Source organism: Bos mutus, chromosome 19 (assembly GCF_027580195.1).
Source record: "Bos mutus isolate GX-2022 chromosome 19, NWIPB_WYAK_1.1, whole genome shotgun sequence".
Taxonomy (NCBI): domain Eukaryota; kingdom Metazoa; phylum Chordata; class Mammalia; order Artiodactyla; family Bovidae; genus Bos; species Bos mutus.
This window is the reverse complement of record NC_091635.1, coordinates 21,907,084-21,929,315: the sequence shown is the minus strand read 5'-3', so window position 1 is coordinate 21,929,315 and position 22,232 is coordinate 21,907,084. Positions and strand designations below refer to the sequence as shown.

The 22,232-nt window shown below is 52.5% G+C and overlaps 1 protein-coding gene across 1 annotated transcript; it reads left to right on the top strand.

Moving 5' to 3' along the window:
- The first annotated feature begins 2,809 nt into the window (after positions 1-2,809).
- On the top strand, positions 2,810-21,463 carry USP22 (ubiquitin specific peptidase 22). The gene is made up of 13 exons (XM_070389653.1): positions 2,810-3,126; positions 10,318-10,450; positions 12,450-12,563; positions 13,044-13,145; positions 13,524-13,693; positions 14,776-14,923; positions 15,352-15,457; positions 15,553-15,711; positions 16,365-16,491; positions 17,253-17,344; positions 18,021-18,083; positions 18,565-18,714; positions 19,032-21,463. The coding sequence occupies exons 1-13, from the start codon at positions 2,989-2,991 to the stop codon at positions 19,072-19,074; spliced, it is 1,545 nt and encodes a 514-aa protein (XP_070245754.1). The 5' UTR covers positions 2,810-2,988; the 3' UTR covers positions 19,075-21,463.
- The last annotated feature ends 769 nt before the right edge of the window (positions 21,464-22,232 follow it).

Genomic DNA, 22,232 nt, shown 5'->3' with positions numbered 1-22,232 from the left:
AAACTGAAAACCAAATAATACTTTTGGAATGACTTTATTAACACAATTATGGTTAGAAACTCATAATTTGGAGAAATTTTAACATTTCAAGATATTAATCACCACCACTTTTTCTATCTAAAATAGCTGAGGAAAAGAGCAACCAAGAAAACCAAAATTGATTTAATATACACAAATGTGATAAAAAATAAACATGCATATTTATTAGTTTACATTTTAAAAATAAATGCCTTAAATTATTAAAAAATATTTATTTGGCAGGATCTTTCAGTTGCAGGCATGTGAGATCTAGTTCCCTAAAAACAGATGGACCTCAGTCCTCTGCATTGGAAGCAGAGTCAGCCACTGGACCATCAGGGAAGCCCCATTAGTGATTTTTAAGTATGAAATAATATATAATTAATTCTAATTATGCTGAGTCACTTCAGTCGTGTCCGACTCTGTGCGACCCCATAGACAGCCCATCAGGCTCCCCCATCCCTGGGATTCTCCAGGCAAGAACACTGGAGTGGGTTGCCATTTCCTTCTCCAATGCATGAAAGTGAAAAGTGAAAGTGAAGTCACTCATTTGTGTTCGACTCTTAGCGACCCCATGGACTGCAGCCTACCAGGCTCCTCCATCCATGGGATTTTCCAGGCAAGAGTACTGGGGCGGGGTGCCATTGCCTTCTCCAATTCTTATTATCAAATAACTCAAATATCACAGGTGAAGTTCTCCCTCACCAGATATTAACTATGACTGATGGGTTTGTTTGTTTCTTCCAGCCCTTTAATATACACCTACATACAGTCTTATTTTTCAATAAATATTACCATACTACTTGTATTTTTCTGCAGCTTGCTTTATTCATATATCTTATATAATTTCCGTATTAGTGTTATTATCAGCTTCCCAGACGGCTCAGTGGTAAAGAACCTGCCTGCCAGTGCAGCAGACGCAGGTTCCATCTAAGGGGTGAAGATCCTCTGGAGAAGGAAATGGCAATCCCCTTCAGTATTCTTGCCTGGGAACTCGCATGGCCAGAGAAGCCTGGCGCACTGCAGTCCTTGGGGTCGCAGAGCCAGAGGCATCTGACAGACCGAGCACAGCACAGCTTTGATACTAGGCACTTAGAGACCTACGTCATCCATTTTAACAGCTGCATAGCGTTCCCTACAAAGTCAACAGTTTACTGAATCATTCATTTGCCTGTTAATGGTCAGTTAGCATGGCACCCTACTCCAGTACTCTTGCCTGGAAAATCCCATCGGCGGAGGAGCCTGGTAGGCTGCAGTCCATGGGGTCGCTGAGAGTGGGGCACGACTGAGCGACTTCACTTTCACTTTTCACTTTCCTGCATTGGAGAAGGAAACGGCGACCCACTCCAGCGTTCTTACCTGGAGAATCCCAGGGACCGCAGAGCCTGGTGCGCTGCCGTCTATGGTGTCGCACAGAATCGGACATGACTGAAGCGACTTAGCAGTAGCAGCAGCATGTTCTCAGCTTTTTTCCCATTAGAAAAAAAAAAAAAGTGTTAAAACAATGTCAATCGTGACTCAGTTGGGAACTGCTTTCCAAGGATATTTATTGTGCTTTACTTTTATTTATGTATAAGGCTGTTCTGATTACAGGGCATTTGAAATCATTACTTACAATTCAAGTAGAGAGCATAGAAATTCTCTCATGTTTGGATGACCAAATTCATAAAAAATGTGCTTGATACTGGGGGCCTGAATTCTAAGGGCACATTCTTGAAACCGAGTCATATTTGTAAGAACAACAATACTGGAATACTCATCATACATAACATCAATAGAGATAGATCCCACAGAATTTGTAATTCTTAACTTAAAATTTCAGAGTTCACCTTTTTTAGACTGACACTCCTTTAACATATCCGTAATGTGCCTTCACTCGTGTTTTAGTCTGAGGATGACTGCATTAGATTCTCCTATAAAAGTTTCTTTGGGTTAATTAGCCAATTAAACATTTATTTTTGAAGACCTGATATAACCAGTGGGCACTGCTGGATACAGACTTTAATAAAACAGAAAAATAATTACCATCATGGAGTTTTCGTGCTACTGAGGAAAATAGTTAATTTTTTAAAAAAGTAAGTTCTTTGGGTAAAAGGAGATGAAGGATTGCGGCGTCGGAGGTCGGGGGTGGGGGGGCGTGTCGTAATGTCCAACAGGCTGGAAGAAAGGACGCCGAGCAGGAGGCGGGCAGGTGGCCCATGCCGCCGGGCCCCGAGTTCTAGCTGCCAGACAGCATCTTTTATTTCTGTCTTTTCTCTCGGGATGCGGGCCGGCGCGGAGCGCCATTTGACCGGCCCCAAGAAACCCGCACCTGCCCTCACGGAACTCCCATACCAGCGGGGCCGGCCCGCAGGTGGACAGGATCGCTCGGAGGTCGCGGGACTCGCGATCCCCGGGCTGCGAACGTGCTGCCCGGCGGGATGGCGACGCGTGGGCCGAACCGGACCGAGTCCGCTTGTGTGTGATGCTCTGCTTCCTAACCGGAAGCCCTGACTATATGGCGCTCCAGTACGAACTCCCCGGATCCGGCTCAGCGGACCGCTACCGGGCCCCGCCCAACACCCGCCCTCCCCTGCCCGCCAGTCCCTGCGGCAGTCCAGCTGGCGCAAACCAGCCCCGTCTCCCCTGCGCCCGCGCCCCTCCTCGGACGGCGGGAAGTCACCAATTCCCGTCAGAAGTCTCCTCCGCCGCCCAATGGCTGGGGGACGGGGCGGGGCCTCCGCAGCCCCATCCCGCCGGGCCAGCCCGTGGGGGAGGGGCGCGCCTAGCGCACGCGCGCCGGCCGCGATGACGTAGCGCCGCCCCGGCCTCGGCGACCCGCAAACGCCTCGCGGGCGGTGCCCGCCACTCAGTCGCTGTGCTCCGCTTTGTCCCGGGCCCGTCCGTCAGCCGGGCCGCCTGCAGCCTCGCGCCGCGCTGGCGTCGTCCTCGTCCCCGCCGGCGCCCCGGCCCGAGCCGGACGGCGAGGCCATGGACGCGGAGCTCGTGGTGACGCCGCCGGGCTGCGCGCACCTGGGCAGCTTCAAGGTGGACAACTGGAAGCAGAACCTGCGCGCCATCTACCAGTGCTTCGTGTGGAGCGGCTCAGCCGAGGCCCGCAAGCGGAAGGTGCGCCCCGGCGGCGCGGTTCCGAGGCGGGGGTCGCGCCTCCGCCGTCCCCTCCCCCGCCGCCTGCGCCCGGCGGGGGCGGGGTGGGCGCGGGCGGGCGTCGGGGGCGGTCTTTCCCGGGGCTGCCGGGTGGGAGGGGGAGGGTCTCAGACGTCGCCGCTCTGGGCGTGTCCTGGGGACCCTCCGGTGGGGGCGGGGCGGGGACGCAGCTGCGGAGGGTGCGGCCTGTGCCGCCTACGCTGTGCTAATTCTCCGCGGTCCTGGAGGGTACTTGGGGGTCGCTGGGCCGGGGACTGGCGGTCGGGCGGGGTCCCGGGGACTCGAGTACAGCCGCCACGCGCCTGGCGTGTGCAGAGACGCGCGCTACTCATTTCAGCTCTGGGCGCAGAGTCCACAAGGACGCCCTCCCCCATTTCAGCGCGGGGCTGAGAGTCCACAAGGACGCCCGGCCCCCCCTCCCATTTCAACGCCGGGCGCCCTCGGGACGCAGGGTCCACAAGACGCACCCTCCCCCCCCCAATTTCAGCGCGGGGCTCAGAGTCCACAAGGACGCCCGCCCTCCCCCCCCCCATTTCAACGCCGGGCGCCCTCGGGACGCAGGGTCCACAAGACGCACCCTCCCCCCCCCCCCAATTTCAGCGCGGGGCTCAGAGTCCACAAGGACGCCCGCCCTCCCCCCCCATTTCAACGCCGGGCGCCCTCGGGACGCAGGGTCCACAACACGCCCCCCCCCCATTTCAGCGCGGGGCGCCCCCGGCCCAGATCCGTAGGGACGTTCCAGGATGCGGCCCCTCCCTCCAGGTGTGCGCGGATGCAGAGCGCCGCCGGCTCTGCGCTTCGAGTCGAGTCGCTCTTGGCATGAGGGGATTTGCAGTTCACCTGTCGCTGCGCAGGAGCGGTGTAAAGGGGGCCTGTCCGACGGCACAGGGGGCCGACGTGCTTCCTATCTGACGCGGGCGCCTCCCCGAGGGAGCTGTACTCAGTGTCCTGCCTTTGGGCTTGTTAGCTATTTGGAAATTAGAAAATGGCGTTATTCCCTCTTCCTACCTGAAGAAAGTATGTTGTTTCGTGTACGGCGATTTTGCAGTTCGCAGCCCGAGGGCAGGCGCTGTTAGGCAATGTCCACCTTGAATAACATTTTTTTATGGTAAAACTAACATGTGCTGAGCACGTAGGGAATGTTAAGCACCAGTTTTCTTTCTTTTTATCAGTGTGGGTGTTGGGAAGAACTGGCTCTTTGGATGAACCGAAATCGGAGATAAAACAGGCTTCTACTAGGATGGGAGTGCTAGGAGGTTCTTGCTTATGGAGTTGTGTGCCCTTAAAATAAATCACTTGGTTGATTCTGTTCTAAAGGCGATAATCTTGTTACTTACTGCTCTATGTTGTTGGTTAAGATATGTAATTTTTAAATACCGCTTCAAGGAGTCAAGTTTAACCCCTCGTTAACTTTGCCGAATTTCCTGAGGAAAGATTCACTTTTTTTGTTATTGTTACATGTGACTTGGATTAATCTTCTAATATTAATTGCTTAGTTTGAAAATTGTTGACACACGTCTGTATTACTCGATAGTGAGAACTTGAGCTGCAGAGAGACAAGAAGTGAGGTATTAGCCTCTTTGAGAACTCGAGTCTGTTGTGCTGCCTTGCATTATGGTCATATCCCGCCAGTGAATCCTTGTGTCCTCCATCCATTATTCCCTGAATGTTGGGGACTCCGTGCACTTCTAGAATCCTGGTGGCCCAGCCAAGGCGGAGTTTGGTTTGAGAAACAGTAATGTACGTTTGGTAATTTGCAAAGGTTTCTCAGAAGAGGTGCAGGCTTAGTAGTTTGGTTTTAACGCTGAAAAGTTGCCTATAAAATACTTCAACCTAAGTTAAACTTCATTGAAGTTGCTCAAAGAAGCTACAGTGAAGTCTCAGCTATAGTGTAACTACAGGAGTTCAAACCGTGCTTTAAGTAGAGGTGGGTTATGACTTCTGTATCCAAACTCTGCTGCTTCTCCTGGTGGGCTCGATCAGATTTGAGAATTGAGGACTCCGTGCTGCTTTGCTTTTCTGGCGTGGTTCTTGCTGCTTGAGGAATCGTATGTGAAGACGGAAGCTAGCAATGAGGACAGCAGGGATTTTCAGTTCCCCTGGTGGTTATGAGTTAGCCCAGTCTGTTTTATATTTAAACATATAGACATTGGGGTGGGGGGACAGGTAATGTTTTTTAAGCAATCATTTTTCTCTTTTTGAACTGTTTCTGTGATTCTGAAGTTTTCCAGAAACTTGTCCTCAAAAAACACAGACCTTTTTGTAGTCATAATAAGTGTTTTTACTGAAATACTTCACCACCGGTGAGGAAGCATCAGCACTCTTGGGCCATTACTGATTCTGGTGTAGTTTGGGCAGTAATCTGGAGGATGACAAACCGCTTTCGAAGTCTTCTCAGTACAACGTTTGCTGACAGGATTCCTAATCATTTGGGTTGGAAATATCTGAGAGGTTTTTTGAGAAAAGGGGCTGGAGACATTGTCTTTTTGTTTCTGGGTAGTCAGTATTTTAGAAGCATGGTTCAAGCCTTTGGTTGAGGGAGGCTTTCCATTTCAGATGGAAAACGGTCTTATTTATCTTGAGTCAGTGTTACTTTACTGTGTATTTTAGAAAAAGGTTTACTCTAGGGTTCTTACTGGTCACCTCTTTTAATCAGTGTTGCTTCAATTCTAGAGTCTGAGATCTGAATGAATCTCTTATGTTTGAACTTTTTAGTAGAAATCATCTTTGGAAAGTAACAGTTGTGCTGTCACTGGCTTAGACAGAATACCTGGAGCTTACAGCTTACAGCGTCTGGTAGATAGATGGTAGACTTAGCTGTTAAACGTCCAGTGTTACTGACTGCAGTGACTAGTCTTTTTCGACCAGGCACTTGGATGATGGTGAGAATGCTGCAGACAGCTGTCTCCTGTCCCTTCAGTTTTTTTAGTTCATTTTTTGGATATGTCCATTCTTTTAGGTATAAGGTTTTCTTTTTCAGAACTTCTTGCTTTGAGGAATTAACTTGTGCTTTATTTATTGATGAATTAGTTCTTTCAGGTTAATATACCTGAGCATTGCAGCACTCACAGGGAGCAGGAGACAGGCTGCTGCTGCTAAGTCGCTTCAGTCGTGTCCGACTCTGTGCGACTCCATAGATGGCAGCCCACCAGGCTCCACCATCCCTGGGATTCTCCAGGCAAGAACACTGGAGTGGGTTGCCATTTCCTTCTCCAATGCATGAAAGTGAAAAGGGAAAGTGAAGTCGCTCAGTTGTGTCGGACTCTTCTCGACCCCATGGACTGCAGCCTACCGGGCTCCTCCGGCCATGGGAGTTTCCAGGCAAGAGTACTGGAGGGGGGGGTGCCAGTGCCTTCTCCGAGGAGACAGACGGTTCCAAGTAAAAGATCTAAAATGAAAACATTGTTCCTTTTGAAGTAATGTAGATTAACCTGCTGTTGTGAAAAATAGAGAACCTTTGCGGTTTATCCATATGGTAACATCTAGCAAGACTAACTCATTGTTAAAATCACTTGCCCACGTGGATACAACCACAGCTTTATTCCTGATTTTCCTGTTTTCCACTTTTGCTCATTTGTGTGTGTGTGTGTTTAGTTCTATGCAGATTAATAACAGTAGTTTTAGATTCAGATTTTAGATTTACAGAAAAGTTACCAGAAATAATACAGATGGAGAAGGAAATGGCAACTCCAGTATTCATTCTTGCTTGGGAAATCCCATGGACAGAGGATCCTGGTGGGCCCCAGTCCAGGGGGTTGCAGAGTTGGACACGACTTAGCAGCTAAATAACAGTAGTGACAATGGAAGTTCTAGACGATATATGAGAACAAAGAATTGGGAGTTGGGGCTGAAGCAAACATCCTGTTGTTTATAGATATGATTATCTATTTAGGAAAACCAAAATGTAGGCGAATATTTTTTAAAAAATGATAATACAGAGAGGTCCTGAATCAATCCCTAACATCTTGCTGATGGTGAAGTTTTTACATTTCTGTGGTACATTGTGTTACAACTAATGCACAAGCTTGATATATCATTATTAACTAAAGATCATACTTTATTCAGATCTGATTAGTTTTTCTCTCGTCCTGTCTCAGGAGATACTTAGTCCGTGTCTCCTCAGGCTCCTCTGTCGCCTCTGCCTGTGGGATCGTAGTTCCCACAAGCACCTCCTGCAGTGGAGTCCTAATCGCTGGGCCACCAGGGAAGTCCTTTTGTCTTTTCCTCTCCCCTGTTTTCCGCCCTCAGCTCCTCTGGATTGTGATGGTTTTTCAGGTTTGCCTTTTGTTTGCTTTTAATGACCGCAGTGGCTTTGAGGAGTATTGGAGTATTAATCAGGTATTTTGTAGGATGTGTCTCAACTTGGATTTGTCTGATGTGTTCTCAGGGTTCACAGCTGTGGTTCCAGGTTTGGGGGGAATCCTGAGCCCTGTTTGTGAAGGTCCGTGCTTTGTGCGGCAGATGCAGGGTCAGAGCGCCACCCCCGCCAGCCCATCCTCCCTGGGTGCTGTCCCGTTGTGGGTGTTGTGTCTCGGTCTCCTCGCCCCTCTCATTCCCACAGGGACCTGCTGAAGAGCTCCAGGCTTTGCCAGGATCATTCCTGGGTCTGGATTTGCTGGCTGCAGGCTTAGGTTTCATGTTTTGTTCTATTTCCTGTAAGTTGGCAGCCAAATCAGAGGCTCCATCAGACCTGAGTTTGGTCCTCTGGCAAGATCTGGAGTGGTTCTGTGTCTTTCCCGAAGGTTCTACTGTCTTGAGCACCCATACTTAAGGGGGCAGGTGTCCAGCAGATGTTGAGAGGTGAGGTACACATAAGGGAACTTGGTTTCTAGGGACTGAGCTGACCTGCCTCATCTTAACCTTGGCAGCTCCTGCGGCAGTGGGCCTGTCAGTCACTTTCATCACCTGTTCCAAGTTCTAGGGAATGAAGTGGGACGGGCAGGTTGCATGAGGTCCTAGGAGAACCCGATGGTCCCTAGCTGCTGCTGCTACTAAGTCGCTTCAGTCGTGTCGGACTCTGTGCGACCCCATAGACGGCGCCCCACCAGGCTCCTCTGTCCATGGGATTTTCCAGGCAAGAACACTGGAGTGGGTTGCCATTTCCTTCTCCAATGCATGAAAGTGAAAAGTGAAAGTGAAGTTGCTCAGTCATGTCTGACTCTTGGAGACCCCATGGACTGCAGCCTACCAGGCTCCTCCATCCATGGGATTTTCCAGGCAAGAGTACTGGAGTGGGGTGCCATTGCCTTCTCCGAATTGACAGTGGGGAAGGTGATCGAAATGTGAATTAAGGACTGATTGAGGTGGTCAGTACTGAGGTAGGGGAGTGGGTACCTGTGCACTGATGAATGAACCATTGTGAAATGTTGATGGCCCACAGCTGTTGCAGTCCTGTTGGGATCCTGGTGTTAGAAACATTGTTACATTTATGTAACACAATGAAAAGACTGTGCAGTGTGTGTATTGGTATAATTTCAGAGTGGACTTGGGTATTTTTTGTTGTTGGGTGTATAATCCATTCCTTTTGTTACTCATTTTTATGCTCAAATCGGGCCAGAATTTCCTCGGGTAATTCCAAAAGCAGCTCCCATTCCTTCTCAGGCCCATCAGCGTTGGCTGGAGTCAGTGGCTTGTAAGAGGTGCGGTTTGTGTTTGTTTTTATTTGCAGAGCACCAGTTAATCCAAGAGTAGTTTACTCTGGGGTATATGGCAAATCCTTGGTGTTTACGGAAACTGGATTCGTGCTTGGGACTGCCTGCCAGTGGAGCCCTAGTTGTAAAATCTGAATCAGGGCCTTAAAATGAGTCCTGAGCATGGGCTTTTTTTGTGTGAAAAAGACTTAGTCAATTGTGTTTGTGTTACCTCAGGCTTTCTTTCCCTGATCTTGATAGTTTAAGGATGTGACCAGTTTCTTTCTTGTTGTAGCCCATCTGCCTGTGTTTAATTCTTGTGGTTCCCTGTTTGTGTAGCTAAAATTCTTGATGCCTTTTTTCTTTCAGCAGATTTTTCTTTGGGGAGGTGCTGCAAAAGAACAGGTGGCACAGATTTGGATTTAAAATTCAGGAGTTAAATTTTTATCTGTTTTTAAAACTTTTGTGTGTTTTAAGGGGAAATAATGAGTTAAAGTTATGTACTTAACCTGATATATTTAAGAGTCATGCTGGTTTTGAGTTTTTTCTTGGATTTTTTGTTTATTAAGGTCGTAGAAGAGGTTTTTTTTTTTTTTTTTTTAATAAAACCATGGTCATGCATTTAATGTATCCAGAGTGGTAAAAACAAGGAACACCTTTTAATCTTTTCTTTACATCTGTAGCCATAGGGAACAGTAAACAGATTCCAGGAGTCTGTTCCTAAGGGTATTTTTATAAAAAGAAAACTTCCAGGCTACTGGGAACCATTCACTGTTACACATCCAAGTAACCATTATATAACTTAAAACTTCCCTTGTGTTACTGAGAACAATTAGAATTAGTTAATTCCTTAGATTGATCATTGGCAGAATAAATAGGTGGTACAATTACTATTTCTTGTATTGCAACATTTCAGAAGTCTTTCCCTTGAGTCTCCCACTCCTGTGGAATTGCCCTGGAGCAGGGCTTCCTGCTGCGGGGGGAGAGGCACTTGGGAGGCTTGGGTGGAAGAGAATTGTTTACCACGGTGCTCGTGATTATCGCTGAGGTTATAAAACTTTGGGTTTCTGTGGTATAGTTCTCACCCACAAACCATTCTTTTTCTTGTTTCTGTGTATTGCTTTGATTCATATCCATCTTGATTGATTATAGATTTGCTGTGGTCTCGGAACCTGGAATATCAAACTTGAAATGGCGTGCTGGTTACCGGTGCCTTGGGGGTGGAGGGGCCCTCGGATGCAGAAGGACCTTTTCTGCTCCTGAAGCTTCACACGCTTGGTCTGAGTGGCTTCAGGTTGGTGGTTGATACTGGCCTCAGTCCTCTTTCGAGGAGCCAGTCTGAGCTAAGTGACCTACGTGCCTTTTGGGTCAATTGACAAAATTAAGGAAAAGATCTTTTAGGTGGGGAGACCTTGAGAGAAAACCTAGGCTTCCACTTCCTCTCTAGCTGTACCTGTTGGAATTACCTTGCTCCCGTGACTCTGAGAACCCCAGGTTCCCAATTCTCTTTTCTGACTTGTAGGCGAAGTCGTGCGTATGTCATGTGTGTGGCCTCCACCTGAATCGGCTGCACTCCTGCCTCCACTGTGTCTTCTTCGGCTGTTTCACGAAGAAGCACATTCATGAGCACGCCAAGTCCAAGAGGCACAACCTGGGTAAGACCCTCCTGATGCACACCTCCGGGGCTTTGGGGTCATCTTCCCAACTCGCTTCTTTGACTTTGACCTTCCGCTCTCCCAGGAGTCTGCCCTTATCTGAAGTGGTCTGTGCTCTCCTTGGAACTCCTGTGGGGAGGGGAGAGAAACTGAGCCCACAAGTGTTACTGCCCCGCTTGCCTGAGGTCATGTAGAGTGTGACCCTAAAGGACGACTTTCTCTGAAGAGTGCATTTCCTGCAATGGAACATCGGAGACTTGTCTTTCCCTCTGAAAAGCATGGTTAGGTGTTAGATTAGGCAGAAATCTGCAAAGGCCTTCCATGCAGCTTTAGGTTATTGGTATCATTATGGGGTTGGGGGCACCGGGTGAGTTCAGCACTGTCTGTGAGGGGTTGGCTTGTTGTTTGTTCATGGAGAGGCTGGAGGTGCTGGCATCAAGGTGGGGTTACATGAAGCTGAGTTTTGCTCTAGTCTTTACTTTCTGACTGCTGTCAATAAGTTTTTCTCTCCTTGAGGATTATGTTTTCTGTCAAACGATGGTGAGGATTCCTGTAAGGAACTCACTTTCACAAGGTCCAGGCCACAGGCCCTTTCCTACAACACAGCTTCCTGTGACCCAGTCTTCCTGTGTGGAGATGGCGTCCGAACTCAGTCGTTTCCAGAGGTCATGCTTCATCTCTAGCTGAGAGCCTGAACCAGGCAGGGGAGGGGTCAGCCCAGGACGAGGCATTAACTGGCCTTTTCGAAGGAGAGCTGATGACACTGATGGTGCTTCACAGGCTGTGGGTGGGTGGCCGCCCAGTGGGGCCAGCAGTCAGCAGTGGGATCTCACCCAGAGGGACCGGAGAGAAGGGCTGATGGTCACGGTGGGGGTGGGATCCTTTGGTGTGTGGTAGAGAACTTCGTGCTTCATTCCATCTGACTCTCAGATGAGACCATGTAGGGTCTCACATGTGGGCTGCAAGTCTCTGTGGTTACAGGGGTCGTGTAATCTGACTCTGAGACCAGACCCATGTAGGGCTCTCACATGTGGGCTGGGAGTCTGTGTGGTTAGGAGGGCTGTGCAGAAGTGGGAACACTTTTACACTTAAAAGACTTTGTGAAGAATCTTACTGAAACCCAGTGTCGTCTACAAAAGTCACTTTAGAAACGTGGTATTTGTTCATGTTATCAGCCTGCTTGATAAGCTCTGCCTCTACTTTTGCCAAAATGAGCCAGTTTTAGGAAGTTTGCTTCAAGAGACAAAAGCACAGAACAGGAGCAAGATTCTGGCCATTGCTGGGTTAGAACGCGGTTTACCGAAGAGTGTGTGTGTGTGTGCTCTTTAGGTGCTTCAGGTTTACACGTTTACAGAAGAGGGAGAGAGTGAGAGTGTGTGTGTGCGCGCACGCGCCTCAGGTGCTCCAGGTTTACATGTTTATGGGAGAGAGAGAGTGTGTGTGTGTGTGTGTGTCCACTTAAGGTGCTCCAGGTTTACATGTTCACAGGAGAGAGAGAGTGTGTGTGTGTGCATGTGCCAGGTTTACATTTTTACGGAAGAGTGTGTGTGTGTGTGTATGTGTGTTGGGAAGCCCTGGGCACAGGTCCAGGTTGTTTGCTTGGCGGCTGTGCTGCCTGCATCCTGGCACAGTGAGGGCTGCTGGGCGCCCGGGTCACAGAGCTCTGGTCCCGGGAGTCTCTGTGGGCTGATAGGAATGCAAGTTTCCCTTGTTTCACAAGAAAGGCAGAGGGTCCTGGTACCGAGGGGTTGGGTCCTTTGTAGAGTACAGACGTGGCACCTCTTTCTCCCTCAGATTGCTCAACCCTTGAGGGAGCTTCCAGGGAGAGTTCACGTGCCTCACCTGCTTTGGACACACGTCTGAAGCGGGGGCACAGCCTTTGGTAATAGTGGGATTTTCTGGTTAGAGAAATGCTACCTAGAAAGCTTACATGTGTGTTTGTGTCTTGAAGCATTACCTTTCCATCTTTAATTAGTTTTGTTTCTTCTTTCTTTTTCAGCCATCGAGCTCATGTACGGAGGTATCTACTGCTTTTTGTGTCAGGACTACATTTATGACAAAGACATAGAAATCATTGCCAAAGAGGAGCAGCGGAAAGCTTGGAAGATGCAAGGTTTGGTTTTCCGGAGCTCTGTGAGCCTGGTTGTGTCTTCGCCTGCATCCCCTGCCCCTCATCTGTCAGGGGGAGGGGGGAGGAGCCCCCATACCTGCCTGCTACCTCCTGCAAGTTCGGGGGGGCGCCCAGGGAGGCAGGTGCGGAGCCCACAGTTTCCTGGACCTGTGCTTTTGCCTGGGTCCTCACGGGCCTGCGACTGCCACAAGGGGTTCAGCCCTGGTCCCTCTACTCAGGGATTAAGGCTGAGGAGATGCTGGTCTCTGGACTGCTGACACCGCTCTGAACAGGTTCTGTTCTCCTCTCCTCCGGGAACGTGGCTTACTCACGGCACATTCCCTGAAGGAAACTCCTTTAAGTGTCTGGAACAGGGTCTTAGAAGAACCCCACATTGCCCCGTCTTTGAAATACAGCCTAATAAACTGCCACCACCACACTGGTTCACACACACAGTGTAGCTAACGGCACCCTCCTGCTTAGGTGTCGGGGAGAAGTTTTCAACATGGGAGCCGACCAAACGGGAGCTCGAGCTGCTGAAACACAACCCCAAGCGGCGGAAGATCACGTCCAACTGCACTATTGGTGGGTGGGCGCGTGCCCGGTGGGGCCTTAGGGGTGTGCCCAGCAGGGCAGAGCCCGAGGGTGGGGCTCTTCAGGAAGCAGGTGTGAGTGTGAGCAGTCTCCCTGGCCCTGCTGAGACTGCAGGGGACGTGGTGTGGCTGCCAGCTTGTCGGGGAGACTGCTCTCTGACCTGTTCCCTCGTTACCGGAGGCCTTCAGGCAATTCTGCCAGAATGGTTGATGCTGAAGTTAGGGGCCAAATGCTGGGGATCAGCACCCCTCGGGGCCTTTTCCTATAAGAGGAGCACAAGCCTTGGACAGAGGCTCCGTTCTTCTCACATGAGCGGGGCCGTGGGCTGGTGGGGTCCTAATGCTGGCTGACCCAGCCCTCCGCCGCCAGGTCTGCGCGGCCTCATCAACCTGGGGAACACGTGCTTCATGAACTGCATCGTGCAGGCGCTCACGCACACGCCCCTGCTGCGCGACTTCTTCCTGTCCGACCGGCACCGCTGTGAGATGCAGAGCCCCAGCTCCTGCCTGGTCTGCGAGATGTCCTCCCTGTTCCAGGAGGTACGGGGCTGGGAGGGGGCGGAGGGGGGTTCTGTCACCTCCCCTGCGGTGGACATCTCGTATACGCCCCTGTTGTGAAACCACGTGTTCTTCCCAAGGGGGTCTCCAGCCAAGAGACTCGGTGTCATTTTCAGGCTCACTGCTGCCATAGACTGGGTGTGAGCAGCGGACGCTGGCCCCCTTGCCCCCCTCAGCCCCCATCCGTCACCTGCCGCTTTGTCCACAGGGTGGTGGGTCTCGTTGCCAGCCTTGCTGACTGTGTCACCAGAGGTCTCTGTCCCTGATGGGCTCGCAAGCTGACCCTCCAGGCTCAGGGCCCGAATGCAGGACAGGGTCCTGCAAGGACCCAGGTGTCTTCAGGTGATGGCCCTAGGCCTTTGATTGCATCCTCTCATTTCCCTGGTGCACCCCGGCTGCCTGGAGCCTGCCTGACTTCGGTGCTGGAGTTATTCACCGTCTGGCCCTTTTCAGAAGTCTCCCGATCCCTGGCCCATCCAGTGCCCATGTTCCTGCAGCCTGCCAGCAGTGGCTGGCGTTACAGGAGTGAACAAGCTGAGTGGTATTGTTGGGCCGGAGCAGTCTGGTGGGGGTCTCATTCAGGCACTGGTGGTGGTCAGTTCATCTTGTCACGTTGGTCTTTAGGCTCCGGTTTATGGGGGTACAATTTACACAGAACAAAAGTCACCTTTTAGTGTATATGTATGATCGTGTGTTTCAAAAAACCTTTTTATTCACATTTGACCAAAGTAAAAGTGTTACTGGCTTCATTGTGTCCAACTTTTTGCGGACCCATGGACTGTAGCCCACCAGGCTCCTGTGCCAGTGGAATTCCCAGGCGAGAGTATTGGAGTGGGTTGCCATGCCCTCCTCTGTTTCGATGAAAGTTTGCCACAGTTCATCACTTTGATGTATTTCTAGAAAACGGATGGTGGGAATGGAGAAAACTTAGGTGCAGACTCCAAGTAAAAACACAGTTTGCACAAGAAGGAGAGGAGATGGCCACCTGCCCACTCATTGTCGGGTGTGCACGTAGGGGCTCTGTGTTGCTCCTGACGAGGCTGCCGCTCCTTCTCTCTGCACAGTTCTACTCGGGGCACCGTTCCCCCCACATCCCGTACAAACTGCTGCACCTCGTGTGGACTCACGCCCGGCACCTGGCAGGCTACGAGCAGCAGGACGCACACGAGTTCCTCATCGCAGCCCTGGATGTCCTGCACCGGCACTGCAAAGGTGGGGCTGCGGGGTGCACCTTCCAGGGTGGAGCTGCGGGGGTGCACCTTCCAGGGTGGGGCTGCAGGGGTGGGGCTGCTGGGGTGCACCTTCCAGGGTGGGGCTGTGGGGTGCACCTTCCAGGGGCTCTGCAGGGGTGCACCTTCCAGGGTGGGCTCTGCAGGGGTGTGGGCTGCAAAAGTGAGGGCCCAGCAGGGGTGAGGACAGGGCTGCTCCTGGACCAGTTACTGGACATGAGATACATTTAGTGTCAGATAGACGGCGGGAAGGTGTTACGGAGAAACAAGGGGAGAAAACGGAACATACTGCGGGTCCACCGAGGTCCTCCTGCAGCAACCTTCCCTAGGGGACCAGCCCTGTCCCTGGGCTCAGCGGCTTGATGGCAAGCTGCCTTGGGGCCCAGGGTCACAGAGCCGTGGTCTCCCCAGGTGACGATAACGGAAAGAAGGCCAACAACCCCAACCACTGCAACTGTATCATAGACCAGATTTTCACAGGAGGGCTGCAGTCTGACGTCACCTGCCAGGTGTGCCAGTAAGTGCTCCCCCCCTGCCCAGGGATTCTGGGGCCTTGTCGCTCTGCTGCCCACAGAGCCATCCTTGCTCACATGTGCCCCTGCTTGCTCCTAGTGGGGTTTCCACCACCATCGACCCCTTCTGGGACATCAGCCTGGACCTCCCTGGCTCTTCCACGCCCTTCTGGCCGCTGAGCCCTGGAAGCGAGAGCAGTGTGGTAAATGGGGAGAGCCACGTGTCAGGAACCACGACCCTCACCGACTGCCTGCGGAGGTGAGGTGGCCACGCCTCATGGGCAGGGGGGCCCTTCTTGTGGCTGCTTGGGGAGCATCCTGAGAAAGCCAGACCTCCCCGGGCCCCACGTTCCCACATAGGAGCTGAGGGGGCACGTTTTAAGAATGTTGTATCAGTGGAATTGTAATCTCTCAGGGTTGACTTTTCCACTCACCCTAATTCTCTGGAGGTTTATCCAGGTTGCGTGTATCACCAGTTGCTTCCTTTTAAGTGCTCAGTAGTATTCTGCAGCGTGCATGCATTAACCACTCATTTGCTGAAGGACATCTGTGTTGTTTCCAGGTTTTTCTTGGCCCTTACAAATAAAGCTGCAGTTAGTAACCACTCACATACAGTTTTGTGTGAATGCTGGTTTTCACTTTTCAGGGAGTAATTTGACTGCTGTGTCTTACGGTAGTTAGAAAATCATTACTTAGGATGAGAATTCTTTATGATAGAGAAGAGGAAGAAGTAGCTTTTTTGTTTTTCATTGTAACCTTATAAGCGTCCTTAAAAAGCGTCCTTAATTGTGCATGTGTTTAGGAACAAAATGAACCCACTGAAAGTGATTAAAAAAAACTCTTCTCTCTTTCTTTTCTTAGTGTTCTCATTTTCTTTTTTAACTAAAAGTACACGTTTTTGACATGTTGCAGATTTACCAGACCGGAGCACTTAGGAAGCAGTGCCAAGATCAAATGCAGCGGTTGCCATAGCTACCAGGAGTCCACCAAGCAGCTCACCATGAAGAAGCTGCCCATTGTGGCCTGCTTCCACCTCAAAGTGAGTTCCCTGAGCACGCCCCGGGCCTGAGGTGGCTGTGCAGTGCCCACCTTGCCTCTGGAGCACATAGGCCAGTGCCTCCTGTAAGTGACTGTTCTGTCTGCTGTCAGGAGGTTTGCTGTGAATCAAAAAGGAGTTACTTTAACTGAAACAGGGCAAGTTACTCTGGGTAGGGGTGGGTAGGGGTTTACTCCTCCTCCCCTCCAAATTCTTCCATCCTCACCCCAAGTTTTCTGATTTACTTAAAAGCAAAGACCCTTTGCACTGAGGTCTAATCCTGGGGTCAGCATGCCTTCTGTGAAGGGCTAGTAACAAGCGTGAGTCCCGAGTGACGAGCTGAGAAAGAACAGCAGCAGGGCTGCTGTGTTTGCTCTTCTTGGGCATTCCTTAATGGTCTCTGTTGCTTACTCTTCCGCTTTGGGACCCTTTAAAGGTGTAAGACAACCCAGAACCCCAGCCCTGCCTTGCTGCTGGTCCAGTGTCCCGTTTTGTGGGGAAGCGTCCTATCTGGCAGGGGGCACAGGGCATGGGGTGTGGGCCCTGTTTTTCCTGCCAGACACTGTGTCACGTCCACACCTGCCATCAGGCCCATTGTTTCAGGGGTGGGGGGCTAAGCCCCATGGGGTTTGTGCTGTGGATTCTGAGCTCTGGCTCTGGGCAGAAGCAGGGCACTTAAGAAAACACAGGAAGGCGTGTTAGAAGCCCCGGAGACACGGTGGGAGGAGCCCTAACCCATCTCCCCCATCCCTCCGTTCCTGCAGCGGTTTGAACACTCAGCCAAACTCCGGCGTAAGATCACCACCTACGTGTCCTTCCCCCTGGAGCTGGACATGACCCCCTTCATGGCCTCCAGGTTTGTTCTCTGTCCACGAGCGGGCGGGGGTGGTGCCAGGTCCCTGATGAGGCCCCAGTGAGCCCTGACGTCATGGAAGCCCCTGACCCCTCCCCGTGTGAGGGAGGCTGGCCCCCGACTAGCTGTCGTAGCACTGGCTCAGACTTGGGCTGTCTGCCCGTAGGCAGCATTTCAGCCGCAGGCATTGGGGTGGAATACAAATCAGCAGGGTGGTTCTGCAGCTGCAGATGTCACTTGCTTTGTTTTCAAGTCTGTGTTTTCTGGACCCCTTAAAATTTACCTTCACAAAACGCCCGGACACTTACTAGTGTGTCAGACGAGGGCTGCTGTGGTGGACGACTCCAGGGGGTGTCGAAGCAGCAGAGACCTGAGCCCATGTAGGCCACAGGAGGGTCCAGTGAGGCTGACCCCCTGGCCAGGGCTGGAGTGGGGAGACAGGATGGGTTGGGGGAACCGTGGGTCCTGGCTGACTCCAGCTCTGTGCCTTGGTGTGGATGGTCCACTTGGCCAGCCTGGGCCTCAGTTTCCTCACTGTAAGTTGGGGCCGTCTCTGCCTGAGGCAGAGTTTTTGGGAGAACCAGACGCGTGGAAGCCACACAGTCATGCCTTGCAAGTCCCTGGTGAGGGTGATCAGTTAACATTTTGATCAAGGCTGAGTGTCCTGCTGTCCTTACAGCAAAGAGAGCAGGATGAACGGACAGTACCAGCAGCCGACAGACAGTCTCAACAATGACAACAAGTGAGTGGCTCCACCTGGCGGGCGGGCCAGCGTCTTGAGTGAGAGTTGGCCCTGGGCCTTAGGGAGGCCCCACCTGCATTGCCCGGAAGACTGTGTGTGTGTGTGTGTGTGTGTGTGTGTGTGTGGCTGGCTGGCCATGGGGAGGGGGTGGCCAGGCTGTGTGTCTTCTGGTCACTGGCTGGCTTCCTATAGTGCTGCGACCACTCCTCTGTCAGGGCAGGGCCTCCCCCCACCTGCATCTAAGCTGGCCTCCTTTTGCAAGAGCCTGACCTTCCCGGCACCTTGACTAGGCCCTGTCCTCCTTTCCCGTCCTTCCTACTGGTGGCTGAGGGGAGGCTGCAGCCGCTCCAGTGTCTCCCAGGCGGCCTGTCCCCTTACCCTTCCCTGTCAGCGTTCATTCTTGGGCTGCTGCTGTGGGGACTGTGGTCCCGGGTGGTGACAGGGTTGAGTGATCTCCGTGTCCCTGCTGCCATCCCCTCAGGTACTCGTTGTTTGCGGTGGTCAACCACCAGGGGACCCTGGAGAGCGGCCACTACACCAGCTTCATCCGACAGCACAAGGACCAGTGGTTCAAATGTGATGACGCCATCATCACCAAGGCCAGCATTGCGGACGTGCTGGACAGCGAGGGGTGCGTCCTGCAGGGCCAAGGTCCCCTGACGGCAGCTCCCCCTGTGCCCATCTGGGAGGCTCCTGCCCCAGATGACCTGCTGTGACCCTGACAGCATTTGGGCTTGGAGTTCCAGGCAGCAGGGCAGCCTTGAGATTCTGTGGTGGCCCTGAGAGGGCTGGGTGGGTGGAACCTGGGGCAGGCATCCTTCAGAGAGGGACCCCCAGCCAAGGGAGAGCGGTCTCAGGCTGGGGCATGGGCTGGGGGCCTCAGCTCTGCGGGGACAGGTGCCCCATGGCCACCCCGGGTGGGAGGTGAGCTTGCCTTCTCCTCCACAGGTACTTGCTGTTCTACCACAAGCAGTTCCTGGAGTACGAGTAGCCCCGCGGGAGCCCCCGCACGCCCGGGGCCACGCTGTGCAGACGCTTGGCAGGAGGTTGGCCCAGGGCTTGGGGGCAAAGGAGACAGTGCCTGCATGTCTCCCATGCCCCTTGGAGTTCCAGCGGCTTCAGGCTGGAGGCTCCAGAGCAGGTCGAGATCGCGCCCTCGCAATCTCTTTCTTGGTGAATTTGGGGTCTTGAGTGTGCGTAGCGTGGATCCAGGGCCCGGAGCCTGCGGAGCTGACAGCCCTGCGCGGCCTCCAGCTTGTCTGTCCTGCAGATGCCAGCGTTGTCCTGCATGCGGAAGGACCTCCCTGTTTTCTAGAAATAGGTGTTTTCTTATTCTCTCTCTTTCTCTCTTCTCCATGATCGTGAATTTCATGAATGCAGTGATAGTGATGTGAATGAATTACCGAGTTCAGACTGAACCTTAGATCGTTTTCCCTTGATTCTGGAGAGTGGGTCTTGCTTCTTCACTGGTGCTGCTTTGGTTGCCCCCACCCCTCATCCCCAGGGACCTCCGTGTCTGTGTCAGAGCCGCGGGTGAGGAGTGGGCTGGGCAGGGTACAGTCTCTGTCTTTAACTCAAGTGTGTCTAGTGGTTTCACTGCTTCTCTCCCGTGTCTCCTTTGTGGCCACCTGGCCCACGAGCTCTCCCAGTCGCTGCTGGGCAGTGGACATGTTGGATGGCGTCAGTGGGCCTTGCAGGGTTGGGGGGGTGTTGCTGCGTTCTACGCTGGGGGTCTCTGCTTTCCATTCTGCTTGTTTCTGTTGCAGCAGGAAAGACTGCTGGCACAGAGCCAGTGGGACGGGCTGAAGGAGCAGATGCACCCGTCTATCCACACCCTGACTTAGATTGTCCATTCTGAGAGAGTCCAACCTGGAGACGGGGACAAGCCCATCTGTCCTGAACTGTGAGGGCTACTTCCTGGAGAGGAACACATCCCCCTGCAGCTAGGTCCGTGGGCTTTCTGCAGAGGGCCAGGTGGTGGGTGCTCCCGGCTTGTGGGCCCTGTGGTTTCTTTCATAGCTGACACATAGACAGATGTAGCTGTGTTCTGGAGAACTTTATAGGAGCTGGAAATATGAGTATCACATACTTTTCCCATGTTACAGGGTGTTAAGTTTTTTCACTCTGTAAAGGTGTCCACATAGTTCTCAGCCAACGGGCAGTGGACTGGGTCCAGCTCATCAGCTGCTTAGGTCCAGGAGCGGCGTGGTTGCTGTGCAGGGTGGAAGGTGCTGGCTGGGGTTCCTAGGCCGGGTCATCATACCCGGCGGATACGGCCCAAGTGCCTGCCAGGGTCACTCAGTTGTGTTTCTGTATTTCAGGAACACAAGTTGTTAAGCTTATTTTGAAATAGCCGTGAGCATCATCAGACATGCAGGTGGGCGCCCGTTCTCAGAAACTACCCTGCGTGGCCCGTGCACTATGCCTGCTCTGAGGGCTCTGGACAGAGGCCTCGCGGGCCGGGCCCTGGGCTGGAGGTGACTGTGGAGCTCTGGGCCCGGGGCCTCCATGTTAAGTCGGGGCAGAGTGGATGTTCTGGCTTTGGGTTTCTGTTGGCTCACTCTGTCCCTCCCTGCACCCCTCTGGGCCCTGCATTCACGTCCATAGCTCCTGGATGGGGAGACAGTGAAGCCAGGTTTCTCTTTTCTAAATGTTATTTTTGAATTTTTATATCCGGATTAATGCTCTTTACTCCCTCTGGCCTGCTGTTCTGAGCACTTAGCTCTGTGTCTGCTGACGAGATCGCCCCCTGACTGTTAGAGCCACGTGGGGTGGAGGCGGGGTGGGCGTGACGCTTCGGCTGTGCCGAGGTCCTGCCGTGATGTCAGGAACAGAGGCTGCGTTTGGGAGTCCTTTCTCTCAGCTCCCAATGCAGCTGCTGGAAACAGTTTCCCGTTTCTTAAAACCACTTGCATTGACGTCTGGACCACGGAGGACTCCTGGGCGACCCCTCCCCCTGCGCTCGTGTATCAAAGTGACTGTGTCTCTGAGACGTCGGCTGCTGTGTCGACACGTCGCGGGGAGGGGGCGGCTCGCTCTCTGGGGTGTCCTGAGTTGGGGAGTGGGGCCCTCCTGCCTGCACCAGAGCGCCTGGGACTCGCCCTTCTGCAGTGTGTACACTCGTGCTGTCGTAGCTTGCTCAGTGTAGATGCTCCCATTGTATCAAATTGCCATTCTTTTGACAGTTCAGGTAACTGATTTACTATAACTTTGACAACAAAATCATAAGAACAAGATGCCAGTGATTGTGCTGTGGATTTTATCATGGGGATGTCTCCATGTCCCTTTCCTTGCCGTTCTGAGGGACTGTTAGGCTCCTCTCCTCCCTAATGGCTTGTAGTCTTTCATGTGTCGTAATAAAGCTACATTTTATTCTGAAAGCTGGTGGTCTCCCATTTCTGCGGCCGAGGCCCTCCTGAGCCCCTTTATTTGTTCAGCCCCAACCTGCTTTGGGCCAGGAAGCCCATGTTTGCATCTCCTCATCCTGGCCATGATGGCGACTTGAGGAGCCTGGGGCTCAGGGCCTTGTGGTCCATCAGATTTTGAATTTAATGTCACCTGAGGGGCTTTAAATGCAGGAATCCTTGGAGACTTTGAGCACAGGACCTGGGATGTGGGGAAGGCCACCCTGCGATTGAGCAGGTGGCAGGTGTGAGTCAGCAGAGAAGGTCCCTGGCCTGGTGAGTGCTGTTTGACTCTGCGCTTGTCATGGGCTCTGGCCCCTCCAGCCTGTGGACCCTTCATTTCCGAAGCATCCCTTTCAAGATGCCTGAGGTGCAGTCTTCTTGAGTTCCCTCACGTGGAAATAGCAGGAAGCGCCAGCAAGTCCCCGGGGCTCCAGAGTAGCCGTCCGTGCCTTACCCACAGTCTCTCCACGTTAACCAGGACCACTGCTGTATCCCTGCAGAAAGGCCCCCCCCACCCCAAACTGCCCCCAGGGTCTTAGACCTTCAATCCAGCGTTGTCCAGGCCGGGAATGAAGACCTACAATGGGGTTGTTGGTACAAAGCTGTAGTGTTCCAGTCCTGCCCCAGCTGTTGCCCTCCATCCCGGGACCTGTGTGCTCTGACCATGGTCTGGTTAAAAGTGTTAAGTTGTCCTGGAAGTTGTGCCTTCAGCAGTCGGACTCGTGGAGCATCGTGACCTGGG